The following is a 21,605-nucleotide window of genomic DNA, read 5'->3' as shown; positions in this document are numbered from 1 at the left end:
TGTACAACACAGGTAAGATTGTTTGCAGTCTTCGAGAAATCACTGATATTAACATGCAGTCAAGGGGAAAGCATCCACGCTAAGCTGGCTGGAACAATCTCTGGCATTACCCAGCGATTGGTCCATGTGCTACTCATAAATATTCATGGGGTTACAGCAGAGGAATTCCGATTTCCCATAAATGTCCTTGTTTCCCACAAGACTTTTTGTGTGTGATGAGGAAACTTTGTGTGTACAGTTGAAACCCCCTTTTAAGACCCCCCAATTTAAGACTCCCTCCTTTTTAAGACCTTATTTTCTCAGACTTTATGTTCATAACTTCTGTAAAACTACCCCTATTTTAGGACTCCCTCCTTTTTAATAAAAAAAAACAACCAAGAAAGGTAGATTGCCAGAAAGCGGCGTATGGCTGCCTAAATGGCGGGGAAAAAACAGTCATACACGTAAAATTCCACTCGTGCAAAACATGAGTGTACGTGGGAGTTTCAGCCCACGAACGCAGAAGAAGAAGATTGTTGGAACGTTTGTTATTGACAAAACAATACGTTTCATTTACAAATATATCGACCCAACGGTCTGTAAAGTGCTCAAACACACAATGAGTAACAAGAACTTGATCGAATGTTTCGGCCGCTTGTTGGGAAAGTCCCAAGCGAATGTTTCGGCCGCTTGTTGGGAAAGTCCCAAGCGAATGTTTCGGCCGCTTGTTGGGAAAGTCCCAAGCGAATGTTTCGGCCGCTTGTTGGAAAAGTCCCAAGCGAATCTCATTGTTTGTCTGTGCACTTTAAAGATCGTTGGGTCGATATATTTGTGAATGCATGGGTGTTACTCTTCCGGCTTTTGCCGGATTTCCGGTTTTTCAAAAAAAAAAAAAAAAAAAAGCTTCGTTTCGCTAAGTTGAAATAACGAGCAGCTGTTCCGATCCGACTTTTGACACCGGTTCGCGTGCTTTCTCGGTTCGCTCTCTTGCATTTGCCGCCATCTTGCTTATTATGATTTGGTTTCGTTGGTGTCCAGAAACTTTCTTTCAAACTTGAGCATTTTGGACCCCTGCCTTTCAGGTTTTTTGATTTTTCCTAGTAACACCCATTGTTTTGTCAATAACAAACGTTCCAACAACCTACCTTTCTTGTTTTTTGAGTCACTTGAGAAAAAGTGACTCTATGTAATCGGTCAGTGTTAGTCTGTCCGGCCGGCCGTCCGGCCGGCCGTCCGTAGACACCACCTTAACGTTGGACTTTTCTCGGAAACTATCAAAGCGATCCGGCTCATATTTTGTTTAGTCGTGACCTCCAATGACCTCTACACTTTAACGATGGTTTCGTTGACCTTTGACCTTTTTCAAGGTCACAGGTCAGCGTCAAAGGAAAAATTAGACATTTTATATCTTTGACAAAGTTCATCGGATGTGATTGAAACTTTGTAGGATTATTCTTTACATCAAAGTATTTACATCTGTAGCCTTTTACGAACGTTATCAGAAAAACAAGGGAGATAACTAGCCTTTTCTGTTCGGCAACACACAACTTAACGTTGGGCTTTTCTCGGAAACTATAAAAGTGACCGGGCTCAAATTTTATGTGAACGTGACTCCCAGTGACCTCTACACTTTGACGTCTGCTTTGGTGACCTTTGACCTTTTTCAAGGTCACAGGTATGTCTTGAAGGAAAAAAATTGAAATATCATATCTCTGAAACTATTCATCGGATTTGATTCAAACTTTATAGGATTATTCTTTACATCAAATTATTTACATCTGTATTGTGTTGTGAATAGCAATTTCTTCCTGTCCATCTGATGCCTCATATAATATTCAGAACTGCGAAAGTGACTCGATCGAGCGTTTGCTCTTCTTGTTGATTCTGAATTTTGGAACGTTGGCAGTCTCTTTGTTTTTGGATTTGCATAATAAAGAGAAAGTTGTTTGGAGCAAGTTTGGTGTGACATACGTGAACACTCACATGTCAAGACTGCATAACTTTACTCATTCAAAAATGTATCCAAATTGTAAGAAAACTCAAATCTGTAACTTGGACTTTCCATTTTTAGACAGTGCTCTGCTGAACATTGTGTTCGGCTCAAGGTATGTAAAGCCCGCTACTAGCTACAGCCGAACCAAGCCTTCAAAAAATAAAAGGGGTTCAACTGTAAATGGGGTTTTATTCTGTTGCAGAATTTGATGAATGCGACATCAAGGTGTATGAGGAAGTAACTCTGACCAACTATCACACCAGGGTACTGGCCCTTGTCGGGGCCAAGAAGACCGGGAAGCGATCGCTGATTGCCAAACTTGTCGAGGAAAACCCACGACGGTTCCAGGCTGCCATACCTTGTGAGATTTCCTTTTTTACCATACCTGTTATAGGTTTACAATTTTGTCGTCTATTTATTCTTGGTGTGATTATTGAAAGAATACACTTGGACTGTGAAAATAACTTATTTTATGGGATGTTGCAATAAACAGGAATACAGCTCTTCCAAATCCCATCAAAAACCCAGTTATTTTAGTCACAGTGTCCTCTTTCAACAGTTGTGTACATTAACTTTGTTTTAAATTATTAAGGCCAAGCAAAAACGATTCAATGTTTCCTATTCCCCAACCTACCCTATATTTTTCCTTCCAACCCTTTTTTTTTTACCCTTTGAAAAAAAAGAAAAAAAAAAGAACTGAAAAAAAACAAGAAATTAATTCCTCCGAGGTAGGAAAAACACCCCCGCCCTTACCATTCTCACTGCCACCAACTGAGAAGGTTATTTCCCTTTGACCATTAATATGTCCCTCTATAAGTCCTTGTAGAATCTTAATCCACCAATAACTCCCTAACCGTGTGTTTGACTGGTCCCAATTTTTGTAAGGACCGTCTCAGGAATGTATAGAACCTGTTCACCAAGTTTGGTGACGATCGGTCCGTTCATTCTTGAGATCTATATGCGAACACAAACAAACAAACACATCGACCGAATCCTATACACACCCCTATACCGGGGGTGTAAAAAACCAACTTGATTTTGCAGATTTAACAAGGAAAGTTACTCTTCCCCAATATCCGGATGATTTTTGGCTACTAAATCAATCAATCAATCAATCAATCAATCAATCAATCAATCAATGACGCTTATATCGCGCATATTCCGTGGGTACAGTTCTAGGCGCTCTGCAGTGATGCCGTGTGAGATGAAATTTTATACGGCCAGTAATTGCAGCCATTTCGGCGCATATTTACCTTTCACGGCCTATTATTCCAAGTCACACGGGTATAGGTAGACAATTATTAACTGTGCCTAAGCAATTTTGCCAGGAAAGACCCTTTTGTCAATCGTGGGATCTTTAACGTGCACACCCAATGTAGTGTACACGGGGGGGGGGGGGGGGGGAGTTCGGACACCGAAGAGAGTCTGCACACAAAGTTGACTCTGAAATAAATTTCCGCCGAACCTGGGATCGAACTCACGCTGACAGCGGCCAACTGAATACAAATCCAGCGCGCTACCGACTGAGCTATATCCCCTGCATGCACATGTGAACAACCCGCCCCCCCCCCCCCCCCCCCACACACACACACTCCACCACCTAAAAAATAGTAACTGACTTACAGACCCTAATGTTTTTGGCCTTGTCATCAGAAACAAAACTTCTTTTTCTTTTTTTGAATTTTCATTTTCAATGCCTGTTATTTTTTCAGGTGGCAGGAGACTGTTTCCGCATAACTCTCACTTACTCTATCACACATGTTGTAAGCATTTAGAGCGCTTATTTCCCTTTGTTTATCAGACCTTTTTTGGGGGCCTTATAATTTCTGTCTTTTTACATTTAGTCAAGTTTTGACTAAATGTTTTAACGTAGAGGGGGGAATCGAGACGAGGGTCGTGGTGTATGTGTGTGTGTCTGTCTGTCTGTGTGTGTGTAGAGCGATTCAGACTAAACTACTGGACCGATCTTTATGAAATTTGACATGAGAGTTCCTGGGTATGAAATCCCCATAGTTTTTTTTTCATTTTTTCAATAAATGTCTTTGATGACGTCATATCCGGCTTTTCGTGAAAGTTGAGGCGGCACTGTCACGCTCTCATTTTTCAACCAAATTGGTTGAAATTTTGGTCAAGTAATCTTCGACGAAGGCCGGGGTTTGGTATTGCATTTCAGCTTGGTGGAAACTAATGAGTGAGTTTGGTCATTAAAAATCTGAAAATTGTAACAAAAATATTTTTTTTATAAAACTATCCAAATTTACGTACATCTTATTCTTTATCATTTGCTGATTCCAAAAACATATAAATATGTTATATTTGGATTAAAAACAAGCTCTGAAAATTAAAAATATAAAAATTATTATCAAAATTAAATTGTCCAAATCAATTTAAAAACACCTTCATCTTATTCCTTGTCGGTTCCTGATTCCAAAAACATATAGATATGATATGTTTGGATTAAAAACACGCTCAGAAAGTTAAAACGAAGAGAGGTACAGAAAAGCGTGCTATCCTTCTCAGCGCAAGTACTACCCCGCTCTTCTTGTCAATTTCACTGCCTTTGCCGTGCGCGGTGGACTGACGATGCTACGAGTATACGGTCTTGCTGCGTTGCATTGCGTTCAGTTTCATTCTGTGAGTTTGACAGCTACTTGACTAAATGTTGTATTTTCGCCTTACGCGACTTGTTCTTTTTTACAGACACCACCAAGCCGATGGGAGATAGAGATGTGGACGGACACGGCTATTTCTTCACCGACCGAGAGACCATGGAGAAAGATATTCACGAGGGAAAGTTCCTGGACTACGGAGAGTATGACGGAGAGCTGTACGGAATCAAGTTCAGTACCGTGCGTGCCATCATCAAGACTGGTCGAGTCTGTGTCATGGCCGTCAGTCCTAATGTGAGTACAGTAGAACACACTATTTACCACTTTGGAAAAACCTTGAAAATTAGGTCGTAAAAAGGGGGGGGGGGGGGGGGGGTCTTAATGGGGGTTTGAGTTTTCGGTCGGTCATGAATTTGGTTGCAGTGTATGTACTGTTATGTACTGTCATGTTTACACACAAACACAGACTATAGGCGTGTCTGTGCTATGGCTGTAAGTTCCAACTTGAGTATTGCTGCATTTGTGTGTTTGTGTGTGTGTGTGTTAAGGTTTCTGTTTGTGTATACACAGTTTTGGATAGGAAAAACTGATGAGTTGAATGGAATCCAGTTCAGTAGCGTGTGTGCTATCATTAAGGCTGTTGGGGTCTATGTCGACCAAAAGAATGGGATTCACTGTAGGTGGAGTTCCTGTAGGTGGATTCCCTGTATACCTAAGACTTTAAAATTGGCAATCTTGTATACAGGGAATACCACAGGGTGTAGTTCCTGTAGCGTTTCGCTAATATCAATGAAAGTCACGTGATGCTTTAGCGACATCGTTAGAATTTGATGTTTTTCGATCTTTTTTTGATATTTCTTAGAAATTCGAGTATGGTTTGCAAGTTTTATTGAAAAACTGCACCCTGTGGGATTCCCTGTATACTAGATTGCCAATTTTAAAGTCTTAGGTATACAGGGAATCCACCTACACGAACTCGACCTACAGGGAATCCCACTCTTTTGGTCGACATAGACCCCATTAGAATCATTAAGACTAGGCGTGTCTGTGCTATGGCTGTTAGTCCCAAATTGAGTATTGCTGCATTTGTGTGTATGGGGGTGTGTGTTTTGTGTGTGTGTGTGGGGGGAGTATTGCTGAATTTGTGTGTGTGTACATGCGTTTGCATGTGTTTTGTTTGTGTGTGTGTGTGTGTGTGTGGGGGGGTATTACTGCATTTGTGTGTGTGTGTGTGTGTGTGTGTGCAGGTGTGTATGTGCGTTTTTTTGTGCCTGTGTGCATATGTGTGAACCCTTGCCTTTCTCCAATGAGGGAAAATTGACCAATTCTGCTGAAATTAATGACGGCAGAGTTTCGCCATTTTGAAATTTGTTTTGGCCACCATGGACACCAAACAACATTGATGTTAAAGAATTTTATTGACTGGTATCCCTATTGCTATATGCATGTTACCGGCACTGAAGATGATCTTCTTCTTCTTCTTCTTCTTTGTTCATGGGCTTAGACTCTCACGTTGACTCATGTTTTTAGCACGAGTGGATTTTTACGTGTATGACCTTTTTTTACCCCGCCATTCAGGCAGCATACGCCGATTTGGGGGGAGGCATGCTGGGTATTTTCGTGTTTCTATAACCCACCGAACTATGACATGGATTACAGGACTTGGTCTTGTGCTTGCGTGTACACACGAAGGAGGTGAAGTCACTAGCAGGTCTGCACATAAGTTGACCTGGGAGATCGGAAAAATCTCCACTCTAAACCCACCAGGCAGCAGCGACCGGGATTCGAACTCACGACCTCCCGATTTGGAGGCCGACGTCTTACCACCACGCCACTGCACCCGTCACTGAAGATGATCAAGTCTTGTGACTTCCAGCCCTACGTGCTGTTGACCGGCACGGTTGGCCTAGTGGTAAGGCGTCCGCCCCGTGATCGGGAGGTCGTGGGTTCGAACCCCGGCCGGGTCATACCAAAGACTTTAAAATTGGCAATCTAGTGGCTGCTCCGCCTGGCGTCTGGCATTATGGGGTTAGTGTTAGGACTGGTTGGTCCGGTGTCAGAATAATGTGACTGGGTGAGACATGAAGCCTGTGCTGCGACTTCTGTCTTGTGTGTGGCGCACGTTATATGTCAAAGCAGCACCGCCCTGATATGGCCCTTCGTGGTCGGCTGGGCGTTAAGCAAACAAACAAACAAACAAACGTGCTGTTGATAGACTTTTATTTTGCTGTATGGTTAGTGTTGTTGTTGTTGTTGTGCAGGCACTGAAGATGATCAAGGCGCCGGACTTCCAGCCGTACGTGGTGTTTATCGCGGCGCCCAGTGTGGAGGCCATGAAGGTTATGTACGAACAGCACAAGCTGGAGACACAACCAGCAAAACGGCGCGGCAGTAGGGTGAGTGAGAGAGAGTGTGTGTGTGTGTGTGTGTGTGTGTGTGTGTGTGTGTGTGTGTGTGTGTGTGCCGTGTGTGTGTGTGTGTGTGTGTGTGCCTCGTGTGTATGTGTGTGTGTGTGTGTGTGTGTGTGTGTGTGTGTGTGTGTGTGTGTGTGCCTCGTGTGTGTGTGTGTGTGTGTGTGTGTGTGTGTGTGTGATGTACGAACAGCACAAGCTGCAGACACAACCAGTAAACCAGTGCAGTAGCAGGATGAGAAATGAGGAATACGTTGAATTCGCCTGATACAGTTAAGCCCCCAGTTTTAAGACCTTGTTTTTTTTAGACTTTTTGTTCAGAACCTCTCTGTCAATGTACCTCCATTTTAAGACCCCTCGATCCTCCTTAATACCTCATTTCCTTAGATTTGTTTAGGTCTTAAAAGGGGGTTCCAGTGAAATTCCACAGAGGTTTGCACAGGACATACATTTAGCTTTCAACACCAGTGCTTGTTGTTATATGGCTTGTATTTCAGTCAAGACCCAGCGAATGAATGTGATAAGAACATACGATGCTCCCCTTTCCCACTTTATTTTTAGACCCCCTCCCTTTTGTAAGACCTATGACGGCCCGGCGCCGTGGCGTGGTGGTAATTAAGACGTCGGCCTCCTAATCGGAAGGTCGTCAGTTCGAATCCCGGTCGCTGTCGCCTGGTGGGTTAGGAGTGGAGATTTTTTCGATCTCCCAGGTCAACTTATGTGCAGACCTGCTAGTGACTTAACCCCCTTCGTGAGTTTTTTTGGTACCTGACTACTAACTTTGGAAAATCAAAAAAAACCACTTGAATAGCAAGTTGTGGAACATTTAAGTGACATAACAAAGCATTCACTTGAATCTCGGTCTACTGACTGACAGGGATGGCTAAATCTCAAAATTTTTACTGGCCAGCCGGGCGAGTAAATTTCAAGGAAGTCACTAGCCCGTCAGAAATTTTGCTGGCCCGGTACATACCACACAACAAATTATGAGTGTCAGATTTCTTTACACACTTAAAATAGCGGTGATACAACAGGAGCCTCGTTTTCGTTTCACTAGAACGTGGCGGTGGTTTTGCCAACGAGAGAAGTCCCTGCATCTGCAGTGTTATATGGCTTTAAAACTCGTTTTCACCGGCCAGCCAAGCGAGCTGCCAGGCGGTTTTAACTAGCCCGGCGGATTTCTTACTCGCCCCTGGCGATCGGGCGGACAATTTGGCCATCCCTGAGTGATATTTACAGATGCTCGATAGACAAATAACAATAAAGCAAATTATTATTATTAGATGATAATGATGCAAAATGTTATGTGTTTTGTTCGTCCACTTCAAATGTAGACTGTCAAGATTGTACAGACCTGTTTACTAGTACTTCTTCTTCTTCTTCTGCGTTCGTGGGCTGAAACTCCCACGTACACTCGTGTTTTTGCACGAGTGAAATTTTACGTGTATGACCGTTTTTACCCCGCCATTAAGGCAGCCATACGCCGCTTTCGGAGGAAGCTTGCTGGGTATTTTTGTGTTTCTATAACCCACCGAACTCTGACATGGATTATATAATCTTTTCCGTGCGCACTCAGTCGTGTGCTTTGCGTGTACACACGAAGGGGGATACGGCACTGGCAGGTCTGCACATAAGTTGACCTGGGAGATCGGAAAAATCTCCACACTTAACCCACCATGCGGCCGCGGCCGGGATTCGAACCCTCGACCTTCCGATTAAGAGGCCGATGTCTTACCACCACGCCACAGTGCCCGTCATACCAGTACCATTTGGGCGTATTTTGTACGCCAAATTATTATCGGTACGCAAATACGCGACACACGCCCAAAATACGCCCAAGAAAAATCTAGAATACGTTTTCCGGTGTTGGTGTGCTGATTACAGGATGGTACAACTGATACCGGTTTCGGTCGAAGGGAGATAACCATGACAGCGAGTCTTCAGCTGTGGAAACCTTGTTCAGTTGTTGGCACGTGCGATCGTCTGGACAATCGTGGCAAAATGAAGCGGAAAAATGTGCCACTTTCGGATGACTGTACCAAATCTAAACAGCAGAAGCAGCAGATTTTCTTGGAGAAATATAAGAAAGAGCCAGGAATTGTGGAGTCTACTATGGGAATAAGTCATGCACACTGCAAGTATTGTAAATCAGATTTCTCTGTTGCCCATGCTGGGAAGTATGACATCGAACGACACTGCATTTCCAAAACTCACCTGGACAAGGTTGCTGCAAAGAAATCCGCTGAAAGCTGCCAAGGAATTATGAAGTTCATTCCCGCAAAGCAAATCCTGCCAGAAGAAAAGGCTGTAGTCCGACTCCATGCTGAATGTGTTCTGAGATGATTGTAAAAATGAACTTGCCACTGTCAACCGCAGTTGTTATTTCACGAACTTCATCTTTTCATTATCAATCTGTTTGGAAGACACTGGTTATAATGATATAAACTGACATGACAGGTAAATAAAATTGTTTTATCCCTGTTGTATTGGAAGGAGTTAAATTCTGAAGGTGTTCACAAGACATGCTATTCTTACACAAACACGTTTGCACCCACGCGTACATTTTCCCTAGCCCACATGGCTTTGCTTGCAAAGTACACCAACTTTTTGAAAAATACACTCAACTTTTTGGGAAAGTACTCTTGCCTCGGGTTTAGGGTAAACAGGTCTGATTTTAACTGTCTTAGTGAAAAACATACATCTTCATGGGTGGGATTCTTCCGGTATATTCCGGAAATCCGGATTCGTAATGTCCGTGGTGACGTTTTTTTGTTAGTTAATTATACAAATCCTTCAGCGTATAAGGGCAATCCTCTCACACCTTAGACCCCGGACCCCTTAAAATTCTTCAGGATTCATGACATTTTTCAGTCCCACCCACGGCTGTTCCTAGGGCTTCATTTCTGCATAGACCAAATAGCCTGGACCGCCAACTCGTCACGTGACCCTTCGAGGTTACGACGCTCGACTTTCACAGGTGCGCTTAGCGTCCGGTTTGAAAGACAGTGAAAAGAAAGCACGCTCCAGTTATTTGTGACAATGGGAGGTGACAATGAACTGGATTTTTCAAAACTCCAAACTAAACTTAACAAAACTCATCGAAAAACATGTTCCATATGCACTTTAGCTGAGTTTATTTTAGCATTTTCAGAACTTACCTCGGCAACTTCGTCCATGTTTACAATCGACACCGGATATGACATCCCCCTGATTTCTGAAAGGCCAAGAAGAGCGGGGTAGTAGTTGCGCTGAGAAGGATAGCACGCTTTTCTGTACCTCTCTTCGTTCCTAAATGCGAGGGGCCGCTACCTCGTAATAGAGAGAAAGAGCGGAGAGAGAGCTCGTTGGCGGTCCAGGATAAATGGTCTATGATTTCTGCTACTTTAGCTGCAGGCTATTTTTAGGACCCATCCTTTCCTCACAGCAGAGATAAGACAACAGCCTCAGTACTATTCACTGAGAAGGCCAATCTCCCAGTATAGCACGGAAGCAGTTGGGTATAACAGGCAAGCGAGCTTAACAGTGTGCTGGCTGCAGCTGTTGGTAGCCAAACTATTCCCTCTGCTGGGCTATTTTTAACTCACACTAAAACAAAAGCTTGGAACAGCTGTGCGCGCCCAATGCGCATGCTTCTTGTCCTCTTTGTGTTAATGAACCTTCATTTAATGTCATTACAAACTCTGTTTATTTTGTTGCAGAACTCTAAACCTGATGACTCTAGTGCGTTATTTTTGGTAAGTACAGTGCATTATAGATTTTGACTTGCTCTATATTCCTCATAGAAGTTCTCACCAGTCCATGAAGAATAAACTGTACTTTCCTTCCACTCTTTCTTGTCATTGTTTTTATTCTGGCAGTGGCATACTTATTTTTTATTTTTAATTTTTTTTTGCGTATGATGTAATCTGTTAGTATGGCAAAAAGAAATGTAATACAGAGGGACTGGCTTTGTGGCAGTGATGATATCAATTGGATAGTGAAGATTAAGCCAGTGAAGGTGGCTTTGTGGCGGTGATGATATCAATTGGATAGTGAAGATTAAGCCAGTGAAGGTGGCTTTGTGGCGGTGATGATATCAATTGGATAGTGAAGATTAAGCTAATGAAGGTGGCTTTGTGGCGGTGATATCAATTGGATAGTGAAGATTAAGCTAATGAAGGTGGCTTTGTGGCAGTGATGATATCAATTGGATAGTGAAGATTAAGCTAATGAAGGTGGCTTTGTGGTGGTGATGATATCAATTGGATAGTGAAGATTAAGCTAATGAAGGTGGCTTTGTGGCGGTGATGATATCAATTGGATAGTGAAGATTTGGCCAATGAAGGTGGCTTTGTGGCAGTGATGATATCAATTGGATAGTGAAGATTAAGCCAGTGAAGGTGGCTTTGTGGCAGTGATGATATCAATTGGATAGTGAAGATTAATGCTAATGAAGGTGGCTTTGTGGCAGTGATGATATCAATTGGATAGTGAAGATTAAGCTAATGAAGGTGGCTTTGTGGCGGTGATGATATCAATTGGATAGTGAAGATTAAGCTAATGAAGGTGGCTTTGTGGCGGTGATAATATCAATTGGATAGTGAAGATTAAGCTAATGAAGGTGGCTTTGTGGCGGTGATGATATCAATTGGATAGTGAAGATTAAGCCAGTGAAGGTGGCTTTGTGGCGGTGATGATATCAATTGGATAGTGAAGATTAAGCTAATGAAGGTGGCTTTGTGGTGGTGATGATATCAATTGGATAGTGAAGATTAAGCCAGTGAAGGTGGCTTTGTGGCAGTGATGATATCAATTGGATAGTGAAGATTAAGCTAATGAAGGTGGCTTTGTGGCGGTGATGATATCAATTGGATAGTGAATATTAAGCTAATGAAGGTGGCTTTGTGGCAGTGATGATATCAATTGGATAGTGAAGATTAAGCCAATGAAGGTGGCTTTGTGGCGGTGATGATATCAATTGGATAGTGAAGATTAAGCCAGTGAAGGTGGCTTTGTGGCAGTGATGATATCAATTGGATAGTGAAGATTAAGCCAGTGAAGGTGGCTTTGTGGCGGTGATGATATCAATTGGATAGTGAAGATTTGGCCAATGAAGGTGGCTTTGTGGCGGTGATATCAATTGGATAGTGAAGATTAAGCTAATGAAGGTGGCTTTGTGGCAGTGATGATATCAATTGGATAGTGAAGATTAAGCTAATGAAGGTGGCTTTGTGGCGGTGATGATATCAATTGGATAGTGAAGATTAAGCTAATGAAGGTGGCTTTGTGGCGGTGATAATATCAATTGGATAGTGAAGATTAAGCTAATGAAGGTGGCTTTTTGGCGGTGATAATATCAATTGGATAGTGAAGATTAAGCTAGTGTAGGAAGAAAGAACTTTCACTTTCAGTTTTCACCAAATTAGAATTACATTCTGTATGTACTTGATTTGTTATCGATTGAAAATAATATACCAGAAGCATTCCTTTTGTGAAATGATGGCTTTCTACTTTGTATGTTATGTTTGTCTACACTTAGTTCTCTACCGTAGTACACACCAAAAATGTTTCCTTTGTATTTGGGTAAAGAACTGTGCTTTCAGAAAGTTTTGGATTGACAAAGAGACGATGTTCGCTGTTGTCCGCCATTTTCTCAAGTCACATTGTGAAGGCCACAATGGCAGTTTTTGATTGATTTTGACTTTCAACTGAATTGAAAAGGGCAAGACCAGGTTCTAACACCCCAAGCCACAACTGCATCGCTTGCGAGTGAATCGTAGCTCGATCATAATTATTATGCAAAAATTCCATCGTGTGACCGGGCAAATTTTTAGGAAAATCGTTCGGTGTGACGGCCCTCTTAGTAAATAATTGATGACCGTAGGATTGAAGAAAGTAATTATTTGTCAGTCTTCAACGTGTGACGCTCTGGGGAGTCGACGGAGGAACGTGGTGGCGGTCTGCTCTCTGAGGGGACGCTCACTCAGTCTGGCTCCGTGACTTAACAGTCAATGTCGTTAGTAGGGGGCATAGTAGGTAGTGGGCTGCGTCCGTTAGCTCGGGACAGACCCACTACTGAACACCGTCGAAGTGACTCAGCAGAAATGCAGTGTCATCTTCCGAGGGTAGCCTACCGCAGCGACCCGACATCCCCCCTGGAGCGTCTGTAAAATCGACAAGTCTGGCAGCGGAACAAAATTCAGATATGGGTAGAGCAGGGACGGGGCAAAAGAAGAAGAAGAAGAAAAAAAAAGTAATCATTGACTTGTTCCTCAACAGGAGGAGCAGTGCATTGAGTCGGTGAAGGAGAGCCGGCTGATCGAGAAGGTGTACAGGGGTTACTTTGACGAAACCATCGTCAACGACGACTTCAACACCACCTACGACTACCTGAAGAACATGATGAGCAAACTGCACCGCAACGCAAAGTGGGTTCCCGTGGAGTGGAACCAGTGAAAACACTAGCTGCGCACATGGACATTTTGCACTCAACTTTGGGATGCAAAATGCAGAAAAAGCAACGTACGGTGGTACCTGATATTGGGATCCCTCCGAACCGAGACCACCTGGCAATAAAGGACCCCTGTTGTTGCCCTTTGATCTGTCAACTTGACCAGAATGTCTGACATGAAGGGACACCTGAAAGGACCTGAAAGGACACCTTTACTATGGGGACACTTTTGGCTTGTTTTAGGGCTGACGTCCTGACATCACAGGTATAAGGTTAGTGAGAATGCGAGGCAGCACAGGTAAAAGGATGCCTCTGAATAATAAACACATTTGGGAAATAACTGTTTGGTGTTTATGGGTTGTGTAACAGTTATTTTCCCATGTTTTTCCTGTTTCCATAGAAACACTGAGGAAAGCTTACTATGCTATGTAAGCCCGCAACAGTGTTTCTATTGCAGGGGTGGGACTTATCCGCGGATTTCCGCGGACACAACTTACGAATTCCGCTGGAGTAATCTATTTTTCCGCTTCCCATTTCATCACAGTATCCATAACTTGTCATGATATGGAGAGAAGTGAAGATGGAACAGAACACTGGAGGCTTGAGAGTTAAATTGTGCTGACTGAAAATTCCTGACTACTAATAGTCATTTCGTGATTCAATGCATTGAATCGTACTATTGCCAGCATTGGATTATGGAGACATGGTTCAATACGTAAGTATGCACCATTACAATGTTACCATTGTTGTGTGAATTTTGTTGTTGTTGTTTGTATGGGGGGGGGGGGGGGGGGGGAGGAGAATGTCTTTTTTTTTACCTGATCCAAACAAGTTGAATTTTAGTCTCAGAATGCACCAGATTATACAGATTTTAATGTACCATTTAAAAAAAATGTGGGGGAGCATGCCCCCGAACCCCCCTAGAAAAAATGGATTTCCTCTTTGTTCATGACATGAGCGTCCCACCCCTGCTATTGAAACATTAGGGAAGGCAAGTCTTCCACAACCCATGAAAACTTGACAGTTATTTTCAAACATTGTCTATTGACAACTTACTTTGATCTGTTGAGTGGTCTGTTAATGCTGCCAACGTTTTCCTGCCATGGAAGGACACCTGCATTTTAGGGACACTTTCCACTGGTCCCAAGTGTGTCCTCTTCTGCCAGGTACCATTGTGTCGGTACTTTGAGCTGGATGCAAGTCTTGTGCACTTTTATAGCAACCTTCTGAGGCCGTCCTTTGTTTTGAGATGATAGGTTGTTACCTTTGCTATGCAGTTATCAGCACACGACTTGTAGGTGCTTTCTGTGAGCTGTCCAAAACTACTGCGTCACAGGCTACCAGTGGTTGGCTCGATTCATTCACAGTGAGGGGATCAGAATATTTCACATCTTTCGGAAAACACAAATTTTTTGTTTAAACCCCCGAGAGAATTTTAGAGCATCACGCCATCAGTGACCCAATATTATTTGTTATGAGAGAAAGAGAGAGAGAGAGAGACAGAGAGACAGAGAGAGACAGAGACAGAGAATGACACAGAGAATGACACAGAGAGAGAGAATGACACAGAGAGAGAGAGAGTTACATAGTGAACGGGTCAGTAGGTATGGCTCCTGGTGTGTTTCCCACATTGCCTTTAGAAGGGTGAGGATTTAGGTGACAGCATTTCTGGAAAACTGATACAGTTTGGGTTGTGTAGGAAGCATGCTTTATAAGTTCATATCATATCTTTGACAATTATTCACATGGAGGAATGCTGAATATTCCAACTCCCTTGTTAAAAATGATGTTTTTGTCTTTTTGTGTTGTTGCTAGAACACATTTTGTTGCATGTTTTTATTTTAATGGGAACATATCACTATCAGTATACAGCTTTTTCTGTTGAGCTTTGTAAAACATGATATACAGAGGAACCATCTTTTTAAGACCTAGCTGACTTTCTCACACTTTGGGAGGTCTTACAGAGAGGTTCCACTGTTTGAGTAATGTACTGTTTATTGTCTGTGTACACGATTGCTCTGAGCCTTATTTGTATACATATTAAATTATGTACTATGCAATTAAATGTAATGCTTCTGTGATGGTTGTAACATGTTGGTTGTTATCAACGAAGTAGATTTGCGATAATGAGCTGATTGATGACGTTGGGTTTGAATAAATGGTGTAAGATGTACATTTTCATTGTTGGATATATAAGATAAATGGTGTTGTAAGATGTACTATTTTCAACGTTGGATATAAATAAATGGTGTTGTAAGATGCACTATTTGAACGTTGGATATAAATAAATGGTGTTGTAAGATGCACTATTTGAACGTTGGATATAAATAAATGGTGTTGTAAGATGCACTATTTGAACGTTGGATATACATAAATAATAATAATAATGGAAATTTATAGAGCGCTTACCTAAAAGCTTCAAGCGCTTTACAATGACATTATTATACACATGTACAAAACCAAAATACAATCATTAAGACACAAAAAGAACAGGAGTACAAAAGCAAATTCATCGTTTAAATCCATGCAGTCACAAACAAACACACGCGTGCGCACGCACATACGCGTGTGCATACACACACACATGCTATCACCACACACATGCACAGATACACACAGACACACAGATACACATTTCACACACACACGCACACACACACGCAGACAGGCACACACACATACATACAAACACGCACACATACACATACACTCACACATGGTGTAAGATGTACATTTTCAACGTTGGATATAAATAAATGGTGTTGTGAGATGTACTATTTGAACGTTGGATGTTTCTTTTCACATTCCAGTTATCCTTTATGTTATGTTTAGGAATTGGCTTCAATCACTTTTTTCAGATTTGACTCACCCCACCCCTTACCTTCAAAAAGGATAGAATTAAAAGACACAAATCTATTGCTGTTGCCTTGGAGATTGAAAAAAAAAGGGGGGGGGGGGTGGACAGAAAGAATTTATGTTCATCGTGGCGTATGTATGGTTATTTCTGTATTACATATAGCATTAGGAAAATGCACTGCGCTTTTGTCCATTGCTGTCAGTATTTTGATTTTATTGATTACTTTATTACCCCTTCATTGTTTTAAACTTGATCAGCTCCTGTGCATTCTGTTTTTCTTTCAAAGTTATTTTATATCCCTTGCACATGGTTTAGACTTAAGTACTGAATGAAAGGTTTCATTTTACACCACGCTGAGATAGTTCGGTAAAGCACTGGCTAATTCTGCCTTTAAATTAAAAAAAATTTTGTTTTTAACTTTCTTTACTTTTGTTTTAAAAACTTTTATATATTTTATTAATTCTGCCTGTTAGCTGTCTCTTGCAAGGTTACTAGTCCAGTATATTTAAAACGTACACATGTATTAATTTTGACTCCATATTTCTTTTCAAACTGAATTCAACTATTCAAGTGAAAAAGGTTGACATACTGTGCGTGGCACACGCTTTCTTATTTTATTTTGCTGTTAATTTGTTTGAGATCAATAGTTGCATTGGAACAAAGTTAAACAAGGATTCACAAATTAAGTTTTTTTCTAATTAGGTTTGATCTTGGGTATAACTACATGTATATGTTGCGGCGACACTCTAGCTGTTGCCGTTGTTTTCTTTTTTCTCTATTTTATTAATTATAATTGTCTTGCTTTGCATTCTGTAAGTAAGTGGATGTTTTAAAAATGAAGTTTGTAAAATACTGTCTAATCACCTGATTGACATTATGCATTGTGATTGTGTGTTGATGCTGTGCATTGTTTGCAGAAAGAAATATTTTTAGACTCGATTTATCGGTTTTATTATTTTTATGTGAAAAGTAAACTTTGTTACTATTATAATTGCTGTCTAATAAATGCGACATTCTCTTTTAATATGGCTCTCTTTGATAGCAAAATCCATGTCATTTTTTGTCTGTACTTGAAACTAAATTTTTTTAGCTGTCAATTATTGTAATGATTGTGTAGTCCATGTCAACAAAAAAGTCAAAATCAATAAGATATTGTTGTTACTGTTACATTCCAAATACAGTGGACCTCCCCCCTTTTAAGACTCTCTCCTGCCATCATCGAACGCTGAAGAAGAAGAAGAAGATTCCCTCCTTTTTAAGACCTTGTTTTCTCAGACTTTCTGTTCATATCCTCTGTAAAATTACCCCCATTTGAAGACTCCCTCCTTTTTGGCTCACGTAAGTGTAGCCTATGCGATGCTAAGTTTTGTCTGTCTGTGCGTGCGTGCGTATGTATGTATGTATGTCTGTGGTAGAAACTTTAACATTTGAAGACGTCACAACATTTGAAGACGTCACATTATGACGTAAGAGGGTTAGACGTCACGCGAAGGAATTACTGAAAGTCTCGGTCATTGTTATTTTGCCGAGCGGGCCGAGACTAGTTTTTTCTTCGAAATCGGCCATTCAGATCTAGATCTAGTGTCTCGCTTTCTTGCACAGTGTCACCTATGCCGCTTACTGTGTGTGTGTGTGTGTGTGTATGCAGGGCCGGATCTGGGGGGGGGGGGGGTTCCTGGGGTTCCGGAACCCCCCCCTTCCCTGGCCATCCAATGTACCTCTCAGAGAAAAAAAAAATGTGGACTTTGGACCCCCCCCCCCCCCCCCCAAACGAACTTGGTCCGGCCCTGGTATGTGTGACGAAGTGATTGAGTTTGTGTTACTGTTTGTCGATTTCTTACGTGAGCCTTGAAGGCTTCGCCTCTTGTTAAGACCTTGTTTTCTCAGACTTTTTGAGGTCTTAAAAGGGGGGTTCCACTGTACTGCATGTTGTTGTGCTTATATTTATGTGGTTGAGTGAATGGCTCCTCAAGGAATGTAGTCTGCTTACTTATCATACACTGTACCTCTATACTGTATGTTGTACACAATGAAGTCATAATAAAGGCATTCCAGCGTGATATATATCCTTGTAATGTTTATGCATGCTGTTCTTATGATTATATCTAGGTGCCTCTTGTATTTCTGAATATAGACTTTGGATGGACGTACGTGGTGCAAAATTGACATTCCATGCAAGTGAGACCATGCGTTTTTTATTTAGTCGCTACAAATTGTGTTATAAAGTCATTCCACATTATTTTGAGAAGAATTTTAATGCAACAAAAATTAACATAACTATATTGCTGATGGAGATTATAATTATCATGTCATTATTGATAATATTTATGTGTACGTTACTTTCAAGCATCACAGGAAATAACACAGGGGCTTGTCCAATATTTTTATATTACCAGCTACATGACCCAACAACCAGTTAAAGGCACTGTGCAGTTCTAAACAGTTGAGTTCACCATGTGAGATTTGTCCAGGCCTCTACATGGGTTAAGAGACCATCCCTCCATTTAGGCACATATAAAAAATCAAGTGCTTGGCTGCTCACGATGAATAGTGGGATTTCTTATGAATTAATGTTGCTGGTAGACAAATTATGGAAATACTCTGTTAGGCTTGTATGTATGGGTTATGAAAGAGTGAATACTCCTCCATTTAGTGAGGAAAACTTTCAACACATGCTCCTTCTCTGTGTGTGTCAGACACACCACCCCTCCCTAGTGACTCGCCTATCATTTGACGTGGGAAAGTTTGCCTCACTAAAAGCAAGAACATTCACTCTTTCACAACCCACACAAACCCATCAGAGTTGTTTCCAAACATACCAATTAATGTCAGAGCTGTTTCAAACCGTTATCTGTAATTGATTGTAGAGGAAGGAAGTGACTTTGCATTATGGGTATTCAAACTAGTCACAAAATGTGGATCGCGTACGAAACGAAGCTTTCTTGATTCGCAACAAAAATGCCAAACCATTTCTCCACATACATTTTATTAATTAACATAAGTGTCAGTTACATAGTTAATTCAATGAACAATTCCCACTGTGCACATAATGCAGCTAGTCTGTTGATTTTTGGTATGTGACTAAGTGGAGGGGTGGTATTATCCCAAGTTGATGCCTGGACTGACCCGAGACAGCGAGTTGAACAGACCAATTCCGGAAAGTTTTTATGGGCAGGAAAGGGTGGTCTTTTCTTGGAAAATCAAGGGCTAACAAAACCACGTGACAAAATAGGCCAATCATTATTGAGTTGCGTGTCTTACACGTGCTGGCTGACAATGTGTAGCAACACAACACGCTGCTCGCTAGTAGTGATTGGCGTACAATGTCACATGGGTTTGTTTGCCCTCTTATTTTCTCCCAGCAAAAGTTATTTCCGAACATCGTCTATTGTTTATATGGGGAGCACTGTGTCTTTAAAATCATCTTGAAAACAGGGGCGGGGATGTAGCTCAGTCGGTAGCGCGCTGGATTTGTATCCAGTTGGCCGCTGTCAGCGTGAGTTCGTCCCCACGTTCGGCGAGATATTTATTTCTCAGAGTCAACTTTGTGTGCAGACTCTCCTCGGTGTCCGAACACCCCCGTGTGTACACGCGCAAGCACAAGACCAAGTGCGCACGAAAAAGATCCTGTAATCCATGTCAGAGTTCGGTGGGTTATAGAAACACGAAAATACCCAGCATGCTTCCTCCGAAAACGGCGTATGGCTGCCTAAATGGCGGGGTAAAAAACGGTCATACACGTAAAATTCCACTCGTGCAAAATAAACCACGAGTGTACGTGGGAGTTTCAGCCCACGAACGCAGAAGAAGAAGAAGATCTTGAAAACATATCGCAGACATCTTGTGCCTTTCTTACATGTGGCCATTTGGTCAGGAGGGGACTAGCTTTTGTACAGTGGAGAACACCATTTAAGACTACCTCCTTTTTAAGACCCAGTGTTTTCTCTGATTTTCTATTTATAAATTTGGTTAATTTACCCCCATTTTAAGACTCCCTCCTTTTTAAGACCGTTTTTCAGATTTCTCTTCATAACCTTGGTTAATTTACAAGACCCTGTTTTCTCCCATTTTCTGTTCATAATTGTTGTTAATTTACCCCCATTTTAAGACTCCCTCATTTTTAAGACCGTTTTTCAGATTTCTCTTCATAACCTTAGTTAATTTACAAGACCCTGTTTTCTCCCATTTTCTGTTCATAATTGTTGTTAATTTAATTTACCCCCATTTTAAGGCTCCCTCATTTTTGAGTCACTTGAGAAAAAGTGACTCTATGTAATCGGTCAGTGTTAGTCTGTCCGGCCGGCCGTCCGGCCGGCCGGCCGTCCGTAGACACCACCTTAACGTTGGACTTTTCTCGGAAACTATCAAAGCGATCGGGCTCATATTTTGTTTAGTCGTGACCTCCAATGACCTCTACACTTTAACGATGGTTTCGTTGACCTTTGACCTTTTTCAAGGTCACAGGTCAGCGTCAAAGGAAAAATTAGACATTTTATATCTTTTCTCAGAAACTATCAAAGCGATCGGGCTCATATTTTGTTTAGTCGTGACCTCCAATGACCTCTACACTTTAACGATGGTTTCGTTGACCTTTGACCTTTTTCAAGGTCACAGGTCAGCGTCAAAGGAAAAATTAGACATTTTATATCTTTGACAAAGTTCATAGGATGTGATTGAAACTTTGTAGGATTATTCTTTACATCAAAGTATTTACATCTGTAGCCTTTTACGAACGTTATCAGAAAAACAAGGGAGATAACTAGCCTTTTCTGTTCGGCAACACACAACTTAACGTTGGGCTTTTCTCGGAAACTATAAAAGTGACCGGGCTCAAATTTTATGTGAACGTGACTCATTGTGTTGTGAATAGCAATTTCTTCCTGTCCATATAATATTCAGAACTGCGAAAGTGACTCGATCGAGCGTTTGCTCTTCTTGTTAAGATGTGATTTTCTCAGAATTGTGAAGGTTTTAAATGGGAACTTATAGCTAGGTTTCACTGTGCTCCTCCTCAGTTGGTAGAGCACTGGACTTGTGATCGGAAGGTCGCAGGTTCGAATTCGGGCCGGGACGGACACGGGTCAACTTTATGTGCAGACCCAGAGACGGAAGCCATGTCCCACCCCCGTGTCATCACAATGGCACGTAAAAGACCTTGGTCATTCTGCCATAAGTGCAGGTGGCTGAATACACCTAAACACGCAGACACCTGGGTAGCGCGACTCCGTTGCTGCTAGCTTTCCACTGGGAGGAAGCGACCCGAATTTCCCAGCGATGGGACAATAAAGTAATGAAAATGAAAATGAAATGAAAATGAAATGAAAAA

At 41.7% G+C, this 21,605-nt stretch overlaps 1 protein-coding gene across 2 annotated transcripts in view; it reads left to right on the top strand.

The window, feature by feature from the left end:
* The window catches only part of LOC138976708 (protein PALS2-like), a 501,736-nt gene extending 481,691 nt beyond the window's left edge, over nucleotides 1-20,045 (top strand). For both annotated transcript variants that reach the window (XM_070349578.1, XM_070349579.1), the window contains exons 11-15: nucleotides 2,175-2,333; nucleotides 4,673-4,875; nucleotides 6,843-6,977; nucleotides 10,691-10,726; nucleotides 13,251-20,045. In XM_070349578.1, coding sequence (XP_070205679.1) covers nucleotides 2,175-2,333; nucleotides 4,673-4,875; nucleotides 6,843-6,977; nucleotides 10,691-10,726; nucleotides 13,251-13,427 — 710 coding nt within the window. In that variant the 3' untranslated portion in view covers nucleotides 13,428-20,045. The remainder of the gene's footprint in view (nucleotides 1-2,174; nucleotides 2,334-4,672; nucleotides 4,876-6,842; nucleotides 6,978-10,690; nucleotides 10,727-13,250) is intronic.
* Nucleotides 20,046-21,605: the final 1,560 nt, after the last annotated feature.

This window comes from Littorina saxatilis, linkage group LG9 (assembly GCF_037325665.1).
Source record: "Littorina saxatilis isolate snail1 linkage group LG9, US_GU_Lsax_2.0, whole genome shotgun sequence".
Lineage (NCBI taxonomy): Eukaryota > Metazoa > Mollusca > Gastropoda > Littorinimorpha > Littorinidae > Littorina > Littorina saxatilis.
This window is presented reverse-complemented; position numbering and strand designations above follow the sequence as displayed.